The 17,776-nt window shown below is 45.2% G+C and overlaps 1 protein-coding gene across 1 annotated transcript in view; it reads left to right on the top strand.

The window, feature by feature from the left end:
- LOC132385198 (neurogenic locus notch homolog protein 4-like) overlaps positions 1–8,591 on the top strand; it is a 58,482-nt gene extending 49,891 nt beyond the window's left edge. The window contains exons 27-31 of the mRNA XM_059957095.1: positions 954–1,093; positions 2,180–2,371; positions 2,978–3,199; positions 5,466–5,615; positions 8,431–8,591. Coding sequence (XP_059813078.1) covers positions 954–1,093; positions 2,180–2,371; positions 2,978–3,199; positions 5,466–5,615; positions 8,431–8,540 — 814 coding nt within the window. The 3' untranslated portion in view covers positions 8,541–8,591. The remainder of the gene's footprint in view (positions 1–953; positions 1,094–2,179; positions 2,372–2,977; positions 3,200–5,465; positions 5,616–8,430) is intronic.
- Positions 8,592–17,776: the final 9,185 nt, after the last annotated feature.

Raw genomic sequence — 17,776 nt, 5'->3', positions numbered from 1 at the left:
TTTTACACACACCATATTGGATCTACATCACAGTTTTAAGTGCACGTAGACACCATCTTTGGAATAATTACACACATTCAAGTTCTAAATTGCATCTGGAACTGAATTCACATGAATCTAATTTAAGACCTTGTTGATCTTTAGATGTATTCAGAATATGTTCTCTCATTCTGAATAAAAATGAAGGGAATTTTTTGTTCAAATACACTGAGAGTAGATATTCTAAATATCAGTTTCCTGTAGTTTATCTAGCATATCATCTGAACATCAGATGCATGCTGCATGTACAGTCTTCTCATCGTCCCAAAATTTAAGTCATAGTCAATATCATGTTCAATAGGATTATGTTTAGATAGCCGTTATTGATTTAATTTGCTTGTGGCCCTGCATTCCAATCTCATTTCGGTTGGCCAACTTTTCAGAACAAGAGCTACAATTATTGAAGCGTAAAGATTATGTTTCCTTTTTCTGAAATGCACATTTTAACTGTTCTCATTAGCACAGTGACAGCAATGAAGTACAGTAAAACTTCAATCATTGTTTGGCATTCCTGATAGTTTGGTATCCAGCTCATCCGTTAGTTCAATATCAGGGCCCAGGAATATGAGTAGATTTGCAGCTTGTAAATTTCCTGCTACATATGAACTCACTGGATTCACTGGAAAATGTATTGTGCAACTGTGTAATATCTTTAAAAGGAAAGGGGAATAAAGTAAGTTATAATAAAATAAGTTGGGTAATAGATTACAGAGTTTAAGTGTATTGTGATTTTTGATTCTTTATTGTATTTACTTTTCCATTTGTGACACTTTTTCTGTTACATTACTGTAAAACAGAAGGCTAGATGTGACTCTTCATAGCAAATTTGGTCATCAGATTTTTTTACCCTTCTAATGCTGCATGTGAATAACAATCTAGAAACCAACTTTTCTGATATTCATTGACATTTTTAGGTGCACGTTCAGTCTGGAACAAAACCAAATGACAGGTGGGCTTTGCCCAGTTGGTTGTTATTGCCCACCAGGATCTCCCTCTCCAGTACCATGTGATGCAGGGACATACTGTTCAGATACAAAACTCTCTGCACCAACAGGTATAACAATTGTCAATATTGTTCAAGTAAATTATAGTACCAGTCTGTTTAATTTTGCAGCATTTACAAAATCTTACACAATGATAAACATTTTATTCGAAAATAAGTTGCCCTGATGTGCTGTGAATCTCTCTTTGGGTTGCTTGTAAATCACAAGTCAGAAGCACATGAGAAGGGCTGTAGATGCTGGAAACCTAGAGCAATGCACACAAAATGCTGAAGGAACTCAGCAGTCAGGTCATGCCAGTGGAGAGATATAAAGAGTTGACATTTTGGGCCAAGATGCTTCATCAGGACTGGGAAGGAAGGGGGAAGAAGCCAGAATAAGAAGGGTGGGAGAAGGGGAAGGAGTACCAATCAGAAGGTGATGGGTGAGGCCAGGTGAGTAGGGAGGGGTGATGAGGTGTGATGGTGGAGAAGATAAAGAATTGAAGAAGGAATTTGATGGGCGGGGAAACTGGACCCTGAGAGTAAGGGGAGAATGGGCACCAGAGGGAGGTGATAGGCAGGTGAGGAAAAGAGAACAGGCCAGAATGGGGAGTGTAAAAGAAGAGAAAGGGGGAGGATGGACAACCATTTTAAATCCAATCCCCATTCCCATTCCAGCATGCCAGTCCATGGCCTCCTGTACTGCCACATTGAGGCCACTCTCAGGGTGGAGGAGCAACACCTCATATTCCATCTGTGCAGCCTCCAACCTGATGGCATTAACATCGATTTCTAGTAATATCGCACCTCTCCCCCTTTCTCTCTTTCCAGTCCTGATGAAGGATCTCGGCCTGAAACCATGACTCTTTATTTCATTTCTACAGAAGCCACCTAACCAGCTGAGTTCCTCCAGCTTTTTGTGTGCGTTAATTAAAAATCTGTTTTGTTCCTTTTCTACACTGCAGCTCTTTTGCTTTCTTGGTTTCATTGTTCTAAATACAGTTTTATGGTCACTCCCATTACCCTGAGGATCCTTAAGCAAACCCTTTATGTATTCCTGCAGAGACTACCTAGTCTGTAGAGGGGGAAAAATATTTTCTGAATTAACACGCAAAATGTAATTGTATCATAGTTTATTATTTCCTCTGCTTGATACAGGAGGCTGTAATGCTGGATATTATTGCAATACTGGCTCCTCACAGCCTGACCAACACATCTGTCCTGCTGGTTTTTACTGCCCAGACAGCACAGCGGTTCCTATACCTTGTCCAGCTGGTACCTACAGCAACAACACTGGGAATGAAAAGGAATCAGACTGCCAGCTTTGTCTTAGTGGACAGTTCTGTGAAGGTAAAGAAGTGTTAAAATCCTGCACTCAAAGAAAATGCAATGTACTGAGAAACATGCATGGCAACGAAAATGTGAAAAAGCCATTAAAGCTAAATTTACTTTAATCTTTTGCAAAAGGTATAAAAATTAAGCATTTACAACATTAGAACATTTGGCATAAATTCTAACACTGCAAGGTAAATACTCCCCAAAAGATCCTCAGAGCAAAATCTATTGATAAGCATAGAAATTATTTGTGAACTTCAATAAAAGCTTTGTTCTTGCTCTTTGGTGATCTAGTGTACTTAGACTGTTGAAGGAACACATTAAGAGCTCTTCAACATATGGCCACGAGGAGAAGTTCATGTACTCACTCTAAGTTACCTTTATCTCTAAGCAACACATCAGTCCTTCATTCAGCATCACCTCTCAAGCTGGCACAATAAATAGAGTCTGAAACCAAGAATACTCTGAAGGGTGTGGGAATAGCTCTGGGCCGTGGCATGGTGCTGTGCACTAATGTACTGTGACACCAGGCAAGGTGAAATATACTGACACGATTATTACTTGAATCAAATGAGCTGTTTAAAATTTATTTCTCTTAAATAATATTACTTTGTTTTTAAGGGCATGGCAATGTTGCTCCCGATGGTCCTTGCTTGCATGGATTTTATTGTCCCCCTGGTCAAAGCTCAGCCAGTCCTACTTCATTCCTCTGTCCACCTGGTCACTATTGTCCTAGTGGAACTTCCATTCCACTTGCATGCCAGGGAGGAACTTACCAAGAGCAGGAAGGCCAAGAGATCTGTGAATCATGTCCAGCTGGTTTCTTTTGTGAATTCTCCAATGGTAAGAAAGCTTATTTATTATTATACTAATATTAATGATAATACAGTGGATTCTATCAGTTAATCAGGACAGCACTGATTTGGGACAACTCTTAAAGAACAAAAGTTAATCAAGAAAATAGCTAGGATTATGTTCTTTTATTTGGGACACTATGCCACTTAATTGGGACAGAAGACGGCTGCCTAACAGTTTCTAACTAGCGTCAGTTGCGTGGACGTGTGACCATTAGACACTACACCATGCTTAGAGCAAACAGTTTTTACATAGTATCAATTGCGTGTGTTTGAGTTCAAAATGCAGTGCTTTTTGTCACATAGTTGTTGAGAAATAAGTAGTAAAATGATGTAGAATTGTTTTGCTCACTGCGGTTTCAAGCATTCCGGCTTGGAGATGTCAGAAATGGCTGGGAGTGAAAATGAAAGTATTTCACTACTTCAACATTTACCTATGATAAATGTCGTTTTGAATGTTGCAATGAAAATGAAGATTTATTAGATCCAATTGTCGACAGCATCGTATGAAGACAGTCCATTATGTACACTAGGTGCCTGTCAATCAAAAGAACACAGCAGCATGTTCGTTGTCCGTTCTATCTGATGATGACAGTGAAATCTGTGCGGGAGAGTTTTTAAACTGGAAAAGCCATTACCCTGGGACAGCTCCACCCTCTCAATCTTGGAAGTCGGAGTCCAGTAGTACAAGTGTTCATAACAAGCTGGGATCTTCCTTGTTGCAGTGGATAATCCTGACTACTTCTGTGCCTTATCACCTCTGTCACCCTCCAAGAAGCGTTGCAGGTCTGCCGCCTTGGGAGTTGGATTTCACTGTTGATCATATCCACCCAATCTGCTGGAGCTGACTTCACATGCTTGGTCAGACTTGTCCCTCTTTCACCGACTACCCTCACCTTTGAGGACTGTCACCATCTGGGACATGCCCTCTTCTTGTTACTACCCTCAGGAGGGAGAAACAGGAGCCTGAACACTCACACCCAATGATTCAGAAACAGCTTCTTTCCCCTCCATGATCAGATTTCTGAACAGTCCATGAATCCAGGAAGGTTATCTCATTATCCTTTTTATACTATTTACCTATTTATTTATTTTTGTAACTTATAGAAATGTTTATCTGCACAGTACTTCTACTGCAAAGCAACAATTTCACATGATCTAAATTAATAATAATAAATCTGATTCTATGATTGGAAAGGGATCACATTCCAGATGGGTATGAAATAACAGCCCTAATGGATAATGCTAGCTTCCAATGCATGCCACTTGGGATCTCACAACATTCCTCGCATACTTGCTGCTTTGCTCATTTACATCTAGTATGATGGTTACAACCTGTCTGAATCCATTCCTGCTGCATTTTCTACTGAAAGTCAGCAGTAACCTGAGTATATACTGTAACTTCATATTGCAGTATGCTCACAAAGAGCATGTTTTAAAAGAAAACAAATGGAAGGGCGATACTGCAAGATCTTCTTGGAAATTAAGTCATTATTGTTCAGGATTGTATCTTCAAAGTTCAAAACTCAGTAAATTTATTATCAAAGTACATATATGTCACCATATACAATCTGAGATTTATTTTCTTGTGGGCAAGCTCAATAAATCCAATAAAATCAATGAGGAACCATACTCAACACGATGGACAACCAATGTGCAAAAGACACCAAACTGTGCAAATGCAAAAGGAAAATAATAATAATAATTTTTTTAAAAATGAGGAATAAATATTGAGAACATGAGATGAAGAGTCCTTGAAAGTGAGTCTATTGGTTGTAGGAATAGTTCAGTGATGGACCAAGTGAAGTTCAGTGCAGTTATCCCCACTGGTTCAAGAACCTGATGACTGAGGGTAATAACTGTTCTTGAACCAGTGGTCTGAGTCCTGAGGCTCCTGTACCACTTCCGGATGGTAACAGCAGGAACAGAGCATGACCTCACTGTGGTGGCAGTCCATGATGATGGATGCTGCTTTCCTGTGACAGCGTTTTGTGTAGATGTGCTCAATGGTGCACATCTACAATGCACTTACGTGAGTGATGCAAATGTAGCCTTCCCTGATGGTAATTGTGGAAAACCATTTTGTAATCTTAAGTGTGGCCTCTGGTAATAAAATGAGGTCTGTTAGATAAAACTAATTGAGTTTATCTGGAATATATATGACAAATCTAGCATCATTTAATATTACAGTGCATCAAATTATCTATGCTCCTCGTTTTCAGTCACATTGTTGTCATTTTCCTTGTCACTTGAAGGTTCTGGTGGGAATGTTCCTGAACTGTGTCCTATGGGCTTCGTCTGCCCTCCTGGCACTGCTTTGGGTACAGAGCATCCCTGTGCTGCGGGTACATATGGTCCTTTGCCCGGTGCAGCGAATGAGGCAGGCTGTTTACCCTGTTCACCAGGTTAGTAATGACAATTAATGAGCAATGAAGTATATATATCTCTGAGGAAAACAGTATGACTTTGTTCATTCTGTTCTTTTGGAGTTGGAGCAAGCCCAAGTACTTTATGTTCTGAAGTAATAGTAATCAAGTGTACCTGTAATTTTATAAAATAGTATTTTGGAATTAAGGAAATAAAGTAGCTAATGTTGATATTATGTTAAATTTGTTCTTTTGGAGTCGAAGCAGCCCCAAGTTTGCTAATGTCCTGAAGTAACTATTAATAAATTGTTCTTGTAATTTTGGAAGTTAAAGAATTAAGTAGCTAATGTTGATATTATGTTCCTGGTCTTTCCTGAGCAAAGCACGTTAACATTAGAATAACTATTTGTACAGTACTGAAAGAGTACAGAAGTTGTATATTTTGCCTACACACTTTCCTCATGTAGACAGAAATCAACAAATGTTTGCCTTAAAAAGCTGCAGGCACCCATAAGAGACATTTTGTACTATCAAATATATATATTTAATGTTGCATCATTAATTTTCTTTTCCTTTCAATTAAATGCACTTTAACTTGTTTCTTGCATAAACATATTTCAAGCTGTAGTCAATGATGATGTAGCTTGATATTCCATTTATCCTTTGTTAACCTAGAAAGGTGATCGGCCAATGGGATTCCAGGTGACTTTCAGATTTAATCACATTGTGTCAACTTGAGTTAAATGGATTTTGGCTTTTAAGTTCAAAGTAAATTGATTCTCAAAGTATGTATATATTACCACGTACAGGCAGTCCCTGTGTTACCAACGGGTTCCATTCCGAAGTCCGCCTATAAGTCGGATTTATACGCAAGTCAGAACAGGTACATTATTTAGCGTCAGTCAAACGTTTGTCTTAGTATATAGCATAGATTTTACCTTTCTATGCATATAAAACACTTAAGAAACATATGTATTTCAATAATTAATCCACTGCGTTGCTTAGAAATAATTGTAGCTTTCATTGGGACAGGGCCTTTCACATGCTCCATTCTTCTCACTTTATCCTTTAAAATTGTTCCGATCGTTGACCGACTGTAGCCTAAAGCTTTTCTAATGACTGATGGCGTTTCACCTCTTTCCAATCGCTTTATTATTTCCACTTCATTTTCAATTGCAATCGTTTTCCATCAGTGGAACAGAAAACTGCAGATTCAGCAGCAGCCACGGGTCCCCTGCTTACCCCGGTCCTAAAGTCCACCCGCACTGAGACAGGTTAAATGGGACAAGTGGGGGCGGTGCTGACTGGAAAAGGAGGGGTCAGGGTGAATCTTGCTAAGAAATATTTAAGCCAAATACAAAGTTACACACTCAACACAGTGTCAACGGCAATGACTTAAAATAGCGGATGGCGTCGTGGTCCAACTTAAAATGGCGGATGGTGTTCTCCTCCCTCCGTTCGTAAGTATGAGTTGTTCATAAGTCGGATATTCGTAACTCAGGGACTGCCTGTATACCCTGAGATTAATGTTCTTGCAGGCATTTACAGGGAAAATAATTCAGTAGAATTTATAAAAAAAAAACTATACTTAAAGACTGACAAATAACCAATGCATAAAATACAAACTGTGCAAAGATAAAATAATAATAATTAGAGCTAATTCAATTGGTTTAAAGTTGCCACATGTACTGAGATACACTGAAAAGCTTTATTCGCATGGCATCCAGTCACATCATTCCCCACCCATAAGTGTGTCAAGGTAGTGGTGGTTGGTGGTTTGGCATCCGTCTGTCTCAAAGGACAATGGGTGATGATGATCATCATCAAAAGACTGGGAGGAAGGTATGGAGATCCTGAGACGCCCAGTTGTCATGGACCCCTCTTGGCACCATCAGTGTAGCCCAAAGGAAAGCTTATGAAACAATGTCTTCACATACACAAGGCAGTGGGGCTATTTACCCATAGCTGGGGATCTGGTTCACAATTACCAGGGCATGTCCACACACCGGTGGGCCTGCGCGCTACGTGTGCAGAGACCAGACCTCCTCCCCATCCTCGGTAGTTCAGCCTGAGTCTGAAAGGAGTTCAGTTTCCATTTGCCGCCAGCAAGGAGGCACTACATGAGGCTTGCTGCTGGAGAGGCTGTGTACTGGCAGGGAGAGACTGACACATTCAGCTCTCCTTTTCACAAGACCACTAGTCAGCGGTGGAAGCTGAAAGTGAGAGTGACAAGCACTACTCACTACACTACTGCACTAGACGCATCACAACAGCCATTTTGACACCATCATGGTAGTACAAATATATAACCATATAACAATTACAGCACGGAAACAGGCCATCTTGGCCCTTCTAGTCCATGCCAAACGCTTACACTCACCTAGTCGCACCGACCTGCACTCAGCCCTCCATTTCTTTCCTGTCCATATACCTATCCAATTTTTTTAAAATGACAATATCGAACCTGCCTCTACAACTTCTACTGGTAGCTTGTTACACTCAAATAGAAAAACAATACCGAATGTATTGTTATAGTTACGAAGTGCAGAGTAGGTAGATAAGTGAAGTGCAAAGGCCACGTGAGGTAGATCGAGAAATCAAGAGTTTATCTCTATTTCAACATATGAGGTATCTGTCCAGGAGTCTAATAATAGTGGGATAGTTTCCCCCTCCCCCCCCCCCAACTGATTAGCTCCATAAATTGCTACATTAGGAGTGAGGCTACACCTTAAGTTCCCTGTTTAAAACAATAAACAAAGCACTACCATACAAGCAAAGTGATGCTCAGCTCAGTTTGTTATTTTTAGTTCTTTCTTCAACCTATTGCTGTAACTCTTGTGTCTCTCCCTGATAGGTATGTTTTGTGCTTCCAGTGGTCTCTCCAACCCCAGTGGACTGTGTTATCCTGGATATTACTGTACTGGAAGTGCCGTCACTCCGACTCCCAGCAAACATTGGGTATAATCTGCACAGAAATATTGGAATCAGAATGAATTAAAATAATGTTTGAACCAAGTTGATCCAATCTAATATCTATTTATTAGATATATTAATGTTGAACTATAATATGTTGGTTTTATTATCTTACGAAAATATTGACGAGTAGTAAAAAGGAGTAGGCCGATCAGCATTCAAAATCATGTTGTTCTGATCGCCTATCTGAATACCTTATTCCTCTTCTCTCCACTGATGCTAGTTATGTTAACAAATCTATCTGCCTCCTTCACATTGTCTGGTGACTTTGCCTCTAAAACCCTCTTTAGTGACGGATTCCACAGCTCACCATCCTCTGGGTGGTGTAATTTCTCCTCATCTCTTGCCCGTAATCTGAGAGTGTGACTCTTCATTCCAGAAGCCCCAGCTAGGGAAAGCATCCTCTCTATATCCAACTGACCCAGCCTGTGAGAATTTTGCAAGATTCAATGAGATTTCTCTTATTTCTAAATTCTAATACCTAGATAGCAGCATGGCAACAGAACAGTGGCGTAATGCTTTACAGTACCAGTGATCACCGCTGCCTGTCAGGAGTTTGTCCGATCTCCTCACGACCGCATGGATTTCCTCCAAGTGCTCTGGTTTCCTCCCACATTACAAAGATGTACAGGCTAGGAAGTTATTGACATGCTATATTGGGCCAGATGCATGACAACACTTGATGATACCCTCAGCACGTTCTCAGACTGTGTCGGTCATTGGTGCAAAGCGATGCATTTCACCATGTGTTTCGATGTACGTGTGGCAAATAGAGCGAATCTTTAATTTTTAGAATCTCTCCTCGTAATGAGAATCTCACCATCCCAGCAGTGTGGTGAACTATTATGTCTTCTATCTCCAAAGCATAAAAACTAATTTGAAAGAGAACAAAGGAGCTGGAAATACGAGTCCAACTTTATGTTTACTTTAAACAAGGCACGCACATCTGAAGAGAGAGTTAGGTAGAGCTCTTATAGATAGCAGGGTCAAGGGATATGGGGAGAGGGCAGGAACGGGATACTGATTGTATATGATCAGCCATGATCACAGAGAATGGCGGTGCTGGCTAGAAGGGCCGAATGGCCTACTCCTGCACCTACTGTCTATCGTCTATTGAAGTGGTAGTGTGATAACGTATGTCGGTGATCCCCAACCGCCGGTCCACGGCCCGGCGGTTGAGGACCACTGACGTATGTCATCCACGCACGTTTACATATAATGTAATGAATTATTTAAATGCACAAGAATGCTTAATCAAACAATATATTTGCCAAATTACTCAAATGTCACTAAAACATTAAATACACAACACCACTCCCTGCTTAGCTATAAACTCCAACTCAGTATAGAATGTATCTCAACTATATACAGAGTATACAAAATTGTGGTGAGAATTTGGTCCAGAATGACAGAGGAAGAAACTCTTAAACTCAACAGTTTTTATTGTGATACACAGCAAAATAGGCCGGGCCCATAACCCAGAGAGAGAATAGCTCCATTTCATACAGATGGGGAAGTGACCATCACACACCCCGGTTACAGTTAGGATGACCCAAGGATACACAAGCAAATAACGGTACAACCCAAGCCAAAATACAACAATAAATGAAATGAAACTTCCCACCGTAATTCCACGAAAGCATTTTAACACAAGAACCATGAACGGTGCTGGTCATTAGAAATGCAAGGGTGAGCTGTCGACCACGCCCCCCCACCCCCTGGAGCGTCACACTGGCCCCACCTAAGGGATCAGCAGCCATCCGTGGCAATCCCAGAGTCCATCACAAAGTCCAAAAGTCCCAGTGGTGGTTGTCGCTGCCGCCTCGGGTGCTGGGGGTTTCCTGGAGCCTCCCCATGGGACACACTGTTTGGGGAGGCAAGAGGCAGGGCACTCAGAGTGCTCCCGCACGAACATGAGCACAGCCGGCGTACACCCGGTGCTCTCCTGAACTGCTGCCCAGTATGCCCACAAGACTAGGGGAAGGTGGCAATCCCAATCGCACCAGTGCTGGCTGATGAGGGTGGCAAGCTGCGTAGCCAGCGTGCGATTAAAGCGTGTCCACCAGCCCATCGCTCTGCGGGTGCACGGGGGTGGTCCGCGTTTTTGCAAACCCCAGCCGCTAACCACCTGCACCTCAAAGTTGCATCCATGGTCACTGTGGAGTTCCTCAGCGGCGCCGAAATGGCAGAAGCACTCCCCCACGAGTCTCTCAGCAGTGCTGGTGGTGCTCTGGTCCGGGATCACACACGCCTCTGGCCACTTTGTGAGGTAATCCGTGGCCACGAGAACGTAGCAGTTCCCGGCGTCAGTGCGGGGGAAGGGGCCCAGGATATCCCCCCCGCCCACACGCTCCATTGGGGCTCCCAACAGGTACTGCTGCTTCGATACTCTAGACTGGTGGCCCGGCCCATTCTGGACAGCAGTGCACGAACAGCTCCACGTCCTGCATGCACCCAGGCCAATAGAGTTGTTCACACAGCTTGCCCAACGTCTTTGTCACTCCAAAATGGCCGGCCGTGACCAGCTCATGCTCTGACCGCGGCACTGTGGCGCAGAGCCCCCGGGGCACCACCAGCCATAGGAGGCGTCTTGTCGCCATGCGGGGTCTGCCAACGCCAGAACAGCAATCCGTCGTGCACCTCCAGCATACTCCACTGGGAGTATAGTGCTTTGGTCTCTGGATCCAGAGCGGAGACCTCCCCCCACCCCGGCTGCTGTCCCACGCTCCGCCATCGCCTCACTCAGGCCAGCGTGGGATCTCTCACCTGCTCGCTGCGCAGCTGCTGCTGGTCAGTGGTGGGGAGGGCACCGCCGCTCGCTCTCGGCTCTGCTCCTCAAGTCGCTGACATTAGCGACACTTGGTGGCCTCACGGGGATGGCGAGAGAGGGCGTCAGCATTGCCGTGGTGTCTTCCGGCACGATGCTGTATCTCGACATTGTAGTCCTGGAGAGCCTCCAGCTGCCCCTCAGGACCGCGGACACTCAACGACAGGTCAGCGACGCATGATCTGTGTGAAGCAGGATCCGTCGTCCGAAGAGGTAGGGGTGCTGAGCCATGGCCAAGAGCTCCTGGTGGTGGGTGCGCTGATGTCCGCCAGGGCATGCTCTCCTTGATCCCCCTCCCTGGACAGCACTGCACCGAGCCCCCTATTGCTGGCATCTGTGTCATCATTGAAGGGGCATACTGGATCGGGGCATGCCAGCTGCAGGACCTGGGTGAGCACAGCTTCGGAGCTGGTCGAAGGCGGCCATGCAGGTGTCAGTCCAGGCAGAGGGCCTCCCCTTCTCAGTGAGTTGGTGCAGATGACTGGCAGTGGTGGCGAAGTCCTTAATAAACTGGTGGTAGTATGATGCCAGCCCTAGGAAGCTGCAAAGCTCGGAGACATCGCGGGGGCTGGGCCATTTCTTGACTACTGCCACCTTCTTAGGGTCAGTTGCCACTCCTTCTGCACGAAGCTCCTGGGGCATTACCTGGAAGTGCATAACCCTTGACCAATGGTGAAGACAGTCTTGGGCAGGGCCTCTGGGGCCAGTTCAACCTGCCAGTAGCCACTGGGGAGATCGAGAGAGCTGAACTAGGTTGAACTTGCGATGTAGTCCAGAGCATCATCAGTTCTGGGCAGCGGGTAGGAATCCTGGGTCACAGCATTGAAAAGGCAGGCAATGCCATGCAGAACCGCCACGACCCATCTTTCTTCCTCACCAGCACCACTGGGGCTGCCTACGGGCTGTCGTTGGGTTCGATGATGCCAGCTACTGCCATCTCTTTGATCCGCTGCCCGGCACTTAGTGAGGGCCAGGCGATGAGGACGCAGGTAGATGGGCCAGGCGTCCCCGGTATTAATGTGGAGGTGGACCAGCCCCGTGCGCCTGCAGTCCTCACCCCTGGCTGTGAAGATATCGCTGTGCTGGCCCAGCAGGTCCGTCAGCCGCCGCCCCGGTCCTGATCCGGTGCCACAGCTCTTGCTCTGCCCGGACGGTCTCACTGGAGGATGCTGCAGAACCCCTACCAATGTCACTGTGCTGTATTGATGCATTTGCTGATGACAGGAGCACGGTGTGCTGCGCTGGGGAAACCAATGGTGGTTGTTACCGCACCTTCCTGGAGCTGCCCTGCCAAAGAGCAATGGCTTCAGCACCGAGGTAGAGTGTTGCCCCCGGCACATCCACACAGGCCCCCGCCTCCCACCAGCGGGACAACAATTCCAGGCCAGTGATGCAGGACTCCCGTATGTCAGCTCGCCACTCCTCATGCTCCGCTGTGTTTTTCCCCACTGCAATGCGCAGTCACCTCCTCCCTCTCATCTTCGCACAGATGTCGGTGACTGGAGCCAGCCAGACTGCCATCGCGGGATGGGTGATGGTGATGGTTGACCCCGTGTCCACCAACGCCCGGCATCTGATGCCCTCCACCATGCAGTCCACACTCTGCCCCTTGCCCAAATGGCCCTCCCGGGGAGGCGACAACAGAGGAATACTGCTGGAGGTCTCGGGCGATGCTGGAATGCCTTGGGGTGGGGGGGGGGGTTAAAATTGTTTCTGCTCTCCCTGCTTCAGTCAGCAATGATGGTGATCTCAGGCGAAGGGGCTGCCGAAGGCGCTTCAGCGTTTTTACCAAAGGGTGCTCTTACTGGGCAGTGGGAGCCATGCTGAGCATGGTAGCAGCGATCTGTGCTTTCCCCTGTACGGCGCTGTCTGCTGCACGGTTCTTCCTTCATTGCTTCCGCCAGTGGCCTCTGCTCGAAACTCCACTCCAGCACCACTACGAGGGCCCTGTAGTCATGTGGCTGCGCCAGCATTAGGTTGAGTGCCAGGGCAAGGTGTACCACCGTCTCGGTAGGACTCCACCCCTTGTGCCATGCAGCAAATTTGACTTGCGCCTGGTAAGGCTCCAGGTGGCTGTAACAGTTGTATCTGGGAAGCTTCAGGGTGTCCCAGGAAGCACTAATTGCCGAGACCCATCGGTCTTCCTCTTGCTCCGGTGGCGTCTGCTATAGGGTCCTACCATGCCTGTGGCATCTTGGGTTCCCCAGTGTGGGTCACGAGGGAGGCGGGTATTGCATTCCACCGTGCCCCCCGGGTTGGGGATCCTAGGCACACTCACTCCATCGGGGCTCCCTGGGAAGGCACGATGCTCGGTTCCCAGGTCCACCCTTGGGGTCCCGTCTTCAGAAACCCTACTCGTGGGTGCAGGAGAGGTGTAATGCTCGGCACCTCGTCTTATTCCACGGCTCTTAAGGCAATCTGTCTCATTGATCTCGCATCCCACTCCTGACACCAATGTGGCGAGCATTTGGTCCATAATGACAGAGGAGGAAACTCTTAAACTCAACAACAGTTTTTATTGTGATACACAGCAAAACAGGCTGGGCCCATAACCCAGAGAGAGAATAGCTCCATTTCATACAGATGGGGAAGTGACCATCACACACCCCGGTTACAGTTAGGATGACCCAAAGATACACAAGCAAATAACGGTACAACCCAAGCCAAAATACAACAATAAATTAACTGAAATTTCCCACCATAATTCCACGAAAGCATTTTAACACAAGAACCATAAACACTGCTGGTTGTTAGAAATGCAAGGGTGAGCCGTCGACCCCCCCCCCCCCCCACAATTTTTATATAACTAATATAGAAACACCCACAGCATAATAAATTTCAAACTGTCCCATTCCGGCCTAAAGATTTAATCACTGTGGAGAATTCTTTACTCTTGTAAGATAACATCTTTCCTAACAAGGGTGGGGGGAGCGGGGTCACTCTCTTTGGCCATTGACACTTGTGACTGTGAAACATTTTCTGCTCTGGGGCCTTCTCCATGGAGATTGTAGGAGTTGGTTCTGGGACTGCAGGAAGTGGTTCTGACCTCTCTGGACACCTTTCTTCTGGGCATGTTGGCATCACGACCAGCATATGTGAAGCTTCACTGGACAATGTGGATCATAATGTGTGAGTAGAGTGTCTGATGTCATCATTTCCTTTGTCTTTTGGAAAGCCACCTCACACTGTTTTGTCCATTGACATTTCTTCCCAAACTGTAGTAATGAGTTCAAGGGGTGGAGCACAGTAACCACCTTTGACAGGAAACTGTTAGAGTAATTGGCAAATCTTAAAAAGGACCACAACTGTGACATGTTCTTTGGCCCTGGGGCATCCACCACTGCTTGAATTTTATCAGCACACTTGTGTAAACTTTGTTTGGTTTAAAGAATGACCTTTTGTGTTGATGGTGTGACCAGAGTAACTGATGCTTGGTTTAAAAATTCACATTTGTTGTGCTATGCTCTAAGCCCATAATTTTCTCATCTTTTTAACACTGCCTTGAGATTTTGGAGATGTTCCTTGTCATCCTCACCAGTAACAATGATGTGATCCAGGTAACACTGGGTGCCTGAGCATCCTTGCAGCACCTGAGTGCAGGTGCAGATGCTCCTCCAAAAATAAGTCTGGTATTGTGATAAAGCCCTTTGTGAGTGTTTACGGTGAGAAACACTTTGGACTCTTCTTCCACCTCCATCAGTAGGTAGGCCTCAGCTAAATCCACTTTGCTGAAGTGTTTCCCTCCCAAAGGTTTGTGAAGATATCCTCCATCCTGGGCAGAGGGTATTGATCTACTTTCAGTACTTAAAATCACCACAGATCCTGACAGACCCATCCTTCTTGGCCACTGGGACCACTGGCATTGCCCATGGAATCCTCTCAAACTTGGAAAGAATTCCTTCAGCCTCCATACAATTTCGCTCACTGGCGACTTCATCACGGATGATATAAAGAACTGGATGGGCTTTGTATACCTTGGGTGTAACATTTTCATTTAACACTATTTTACCCCTGAGTTTACCAATACCATCCTTGATCACTGCTGCAGCGTCGTCCATTTAGGAATTGGATGGCAGAGGGGAAGAAGCTGTTCCTGAATCGCTGGGTGTGTGCCTTCAGGCTTCTGTACCTCCTACCTGATGGTAACAGTGAGAAAAGGGCATGCCCTGGGTGCTGGAGGTCCTTAATAATGGAAGCTGCCTTTCTGAGACACCGTCCCCTAAAGATGTCCTGGGTACTTTGTAGGCTGGTGCCCAAGATGGAGCTGACTAGATTTACAACCTTCTGCAGCTTCTTTCAGTCCTGTGCTCCTCCATAATAGGTAATAATAAATTCAAATAAATAATTTTTTAAAAATCAAGTATTATACAAACGTAAAAACCTGAATCACAAGGAACTGTTAAATGATTAAAAACATTTCAACAAACTAAGTGAGACTAGAAATAGAGGTGAAAGGAGAATCTGAGGGTAACTTCACACAGAGGGAGCTGTCAGTGGAATTGGATGTGGGTTCAATTGCAACATTTAAGAGAATTTTGTCTAAATTCTTGGATAAGAAAGGTATGGTGGGTTATGATCTGGGCGCTGGTGGATGGGACCAGGCAGAAAAACAAATTAGCACAGACTGGATGGGCCAAAGTGCCTGCTTCTGTATTGTCGTGCTCTATGGCTCTAACATTTGACCTAGGGGTCCAAGTCCGTCGGTCCCTATGGTAACATTGGTGAAGGAGGCTTGTTTTAATAGGCGGGGGCATAGAATGTGATTGAGCTGGAGAGAGTGTAAAGGACATTCACCGTGATGTTGCCTGGATTGTAGGACTCTCATTATGGGAAGATATTTAAATAGGCTGGGCTTGTTTTCCCTGGAGTGAAGGAAGCTGAGGGGTGACCTTTGACATTTTTAAAACCAGCTATTTAATACTTAAGTCACTAGAAATACTTGAATGTTTTTTCAGCTCAGTTAAGCCGGAACTTTATTTAAAATTGAGTGTGGTTTACATGTCAGGCATAAACTTGACGTGTGGGTTGGACAGTGAAACCCAGAAGTATATATATTTCCCTGTGACATTGATGAACTCAAGTCAGAACCTTACTCTAAATTTGTAGACCACAGACAGCAAGCTTGGGAAGTTTGTTGGCTGTTGGGAAAATAGATCTTCACTAGGCTGTGTGTAAAATAATAGACAATAGGTGCAGAAGTAGACCATTCGGCCCCTCGAGTCTGCACCGCCATTCTGAGATCATGGCTGATCATTCACTATCAATACCCAGTCCCTGCCTTGTCCCCATATCCCTTGATTCCCCTATCCATCAGATATCTATCTAGCTCCTTCTTGAAAGCATCCAGAGAATTGGCCTCCACCGTCTTCCGAGGCAGTGCATTCCACACCTCCACAACTCTCTGGGAGAAGAAGCTCTTCCTCAACTCTGTTTTAAATAACTGACCTCTTATTCTCAATCCATGCCCTCTGGTACTGGACTCTCCCAACATCTAGAAAATATTTCCTGCCTCAATCCTATCAAATCCTTTAATTATCTTAAACGTTTCAATCAGATCCCCTCTCAATCTCCTCAATTCCAGCGTGTACAAGCCCAATCTCTCCAATCTCTCTGCGTAAGACAGCCCTGCCATCCCAGGAATCAACCTAGTGAATCTACGCTGCACTTCCTCAATTGCCAGAATGTCCTTCCTTAAACTTGGAGACCAAAACTGTACACAATATTCCAGGTGTGGTCTCACCAGGGCCCTGTACAAATGCAAAAGGACATCCTTGCTCTTGTACTCAATTCCCCTTGTAATAAAGGCCAACATTCCATTTGCCCTCTTCACTGCCTGTTGCACTTGCTCATTCACCTTCATTGACTGGTGAACTAGGACTCCTAGGTCTCTTTGCATTTCCCCCTTACCTAACTCTACACCGTTCAGACAATACTCTGCCCTCTTGTTCCTGCTTCCAAAGTGGATAACTTCACATTTATTCACATTGAATGACATCTGCCAAGTATCTGCCCACTCACCCAGCCTACCCAAGTCTCCCTGTATTCTCCTAACGTCCTCTTCGCATGTCACACTGCCACCCAGTTTAGTATCATCAGCAAACTTGCTGATATAGTTTTCAATGCCCTCATCTAAATCATTGACATAAATCGTAAAGAACTGTGGTCCCAATACAGAGCCCTGTGGTACCCCACTAGTCACCTCCAGCCAGTCCGAGAAACACCCATTCACTGCTACCCTTTGCTTTCTATCTGCCAACCAGTTTTCTATCCATGTTGAAACCCTGCCCCCAATGCCATGAGCTCTGATTTTACTCACCAATCTCCTATGTGGCACCTTATCGAATGCCTTCTGAAAATCTAGGTACACAACATCCACTGGCTTACCCTCGTCTAACATCCT

The sequence above is a fragment of the Hypanus sabinus genome, chromosome X2 (genome assembly GCF_030144855.1).
Source record: "Hypanus sabinus isolate sHypSab1 chromosome X2, sHypSab1.hap1, whole genome shotgun sequence".
NCBI lineage: Eukaryota > Metazoa > Chordata > Chondrichthyes > Myliobatiformes > Dasyatidae > Hypanus > Hypanus sabinus.
Note: the sequence above shows the minus strand (reverse complement) of the source record. Positions and strands in the feature narration are given on the sequence as shown.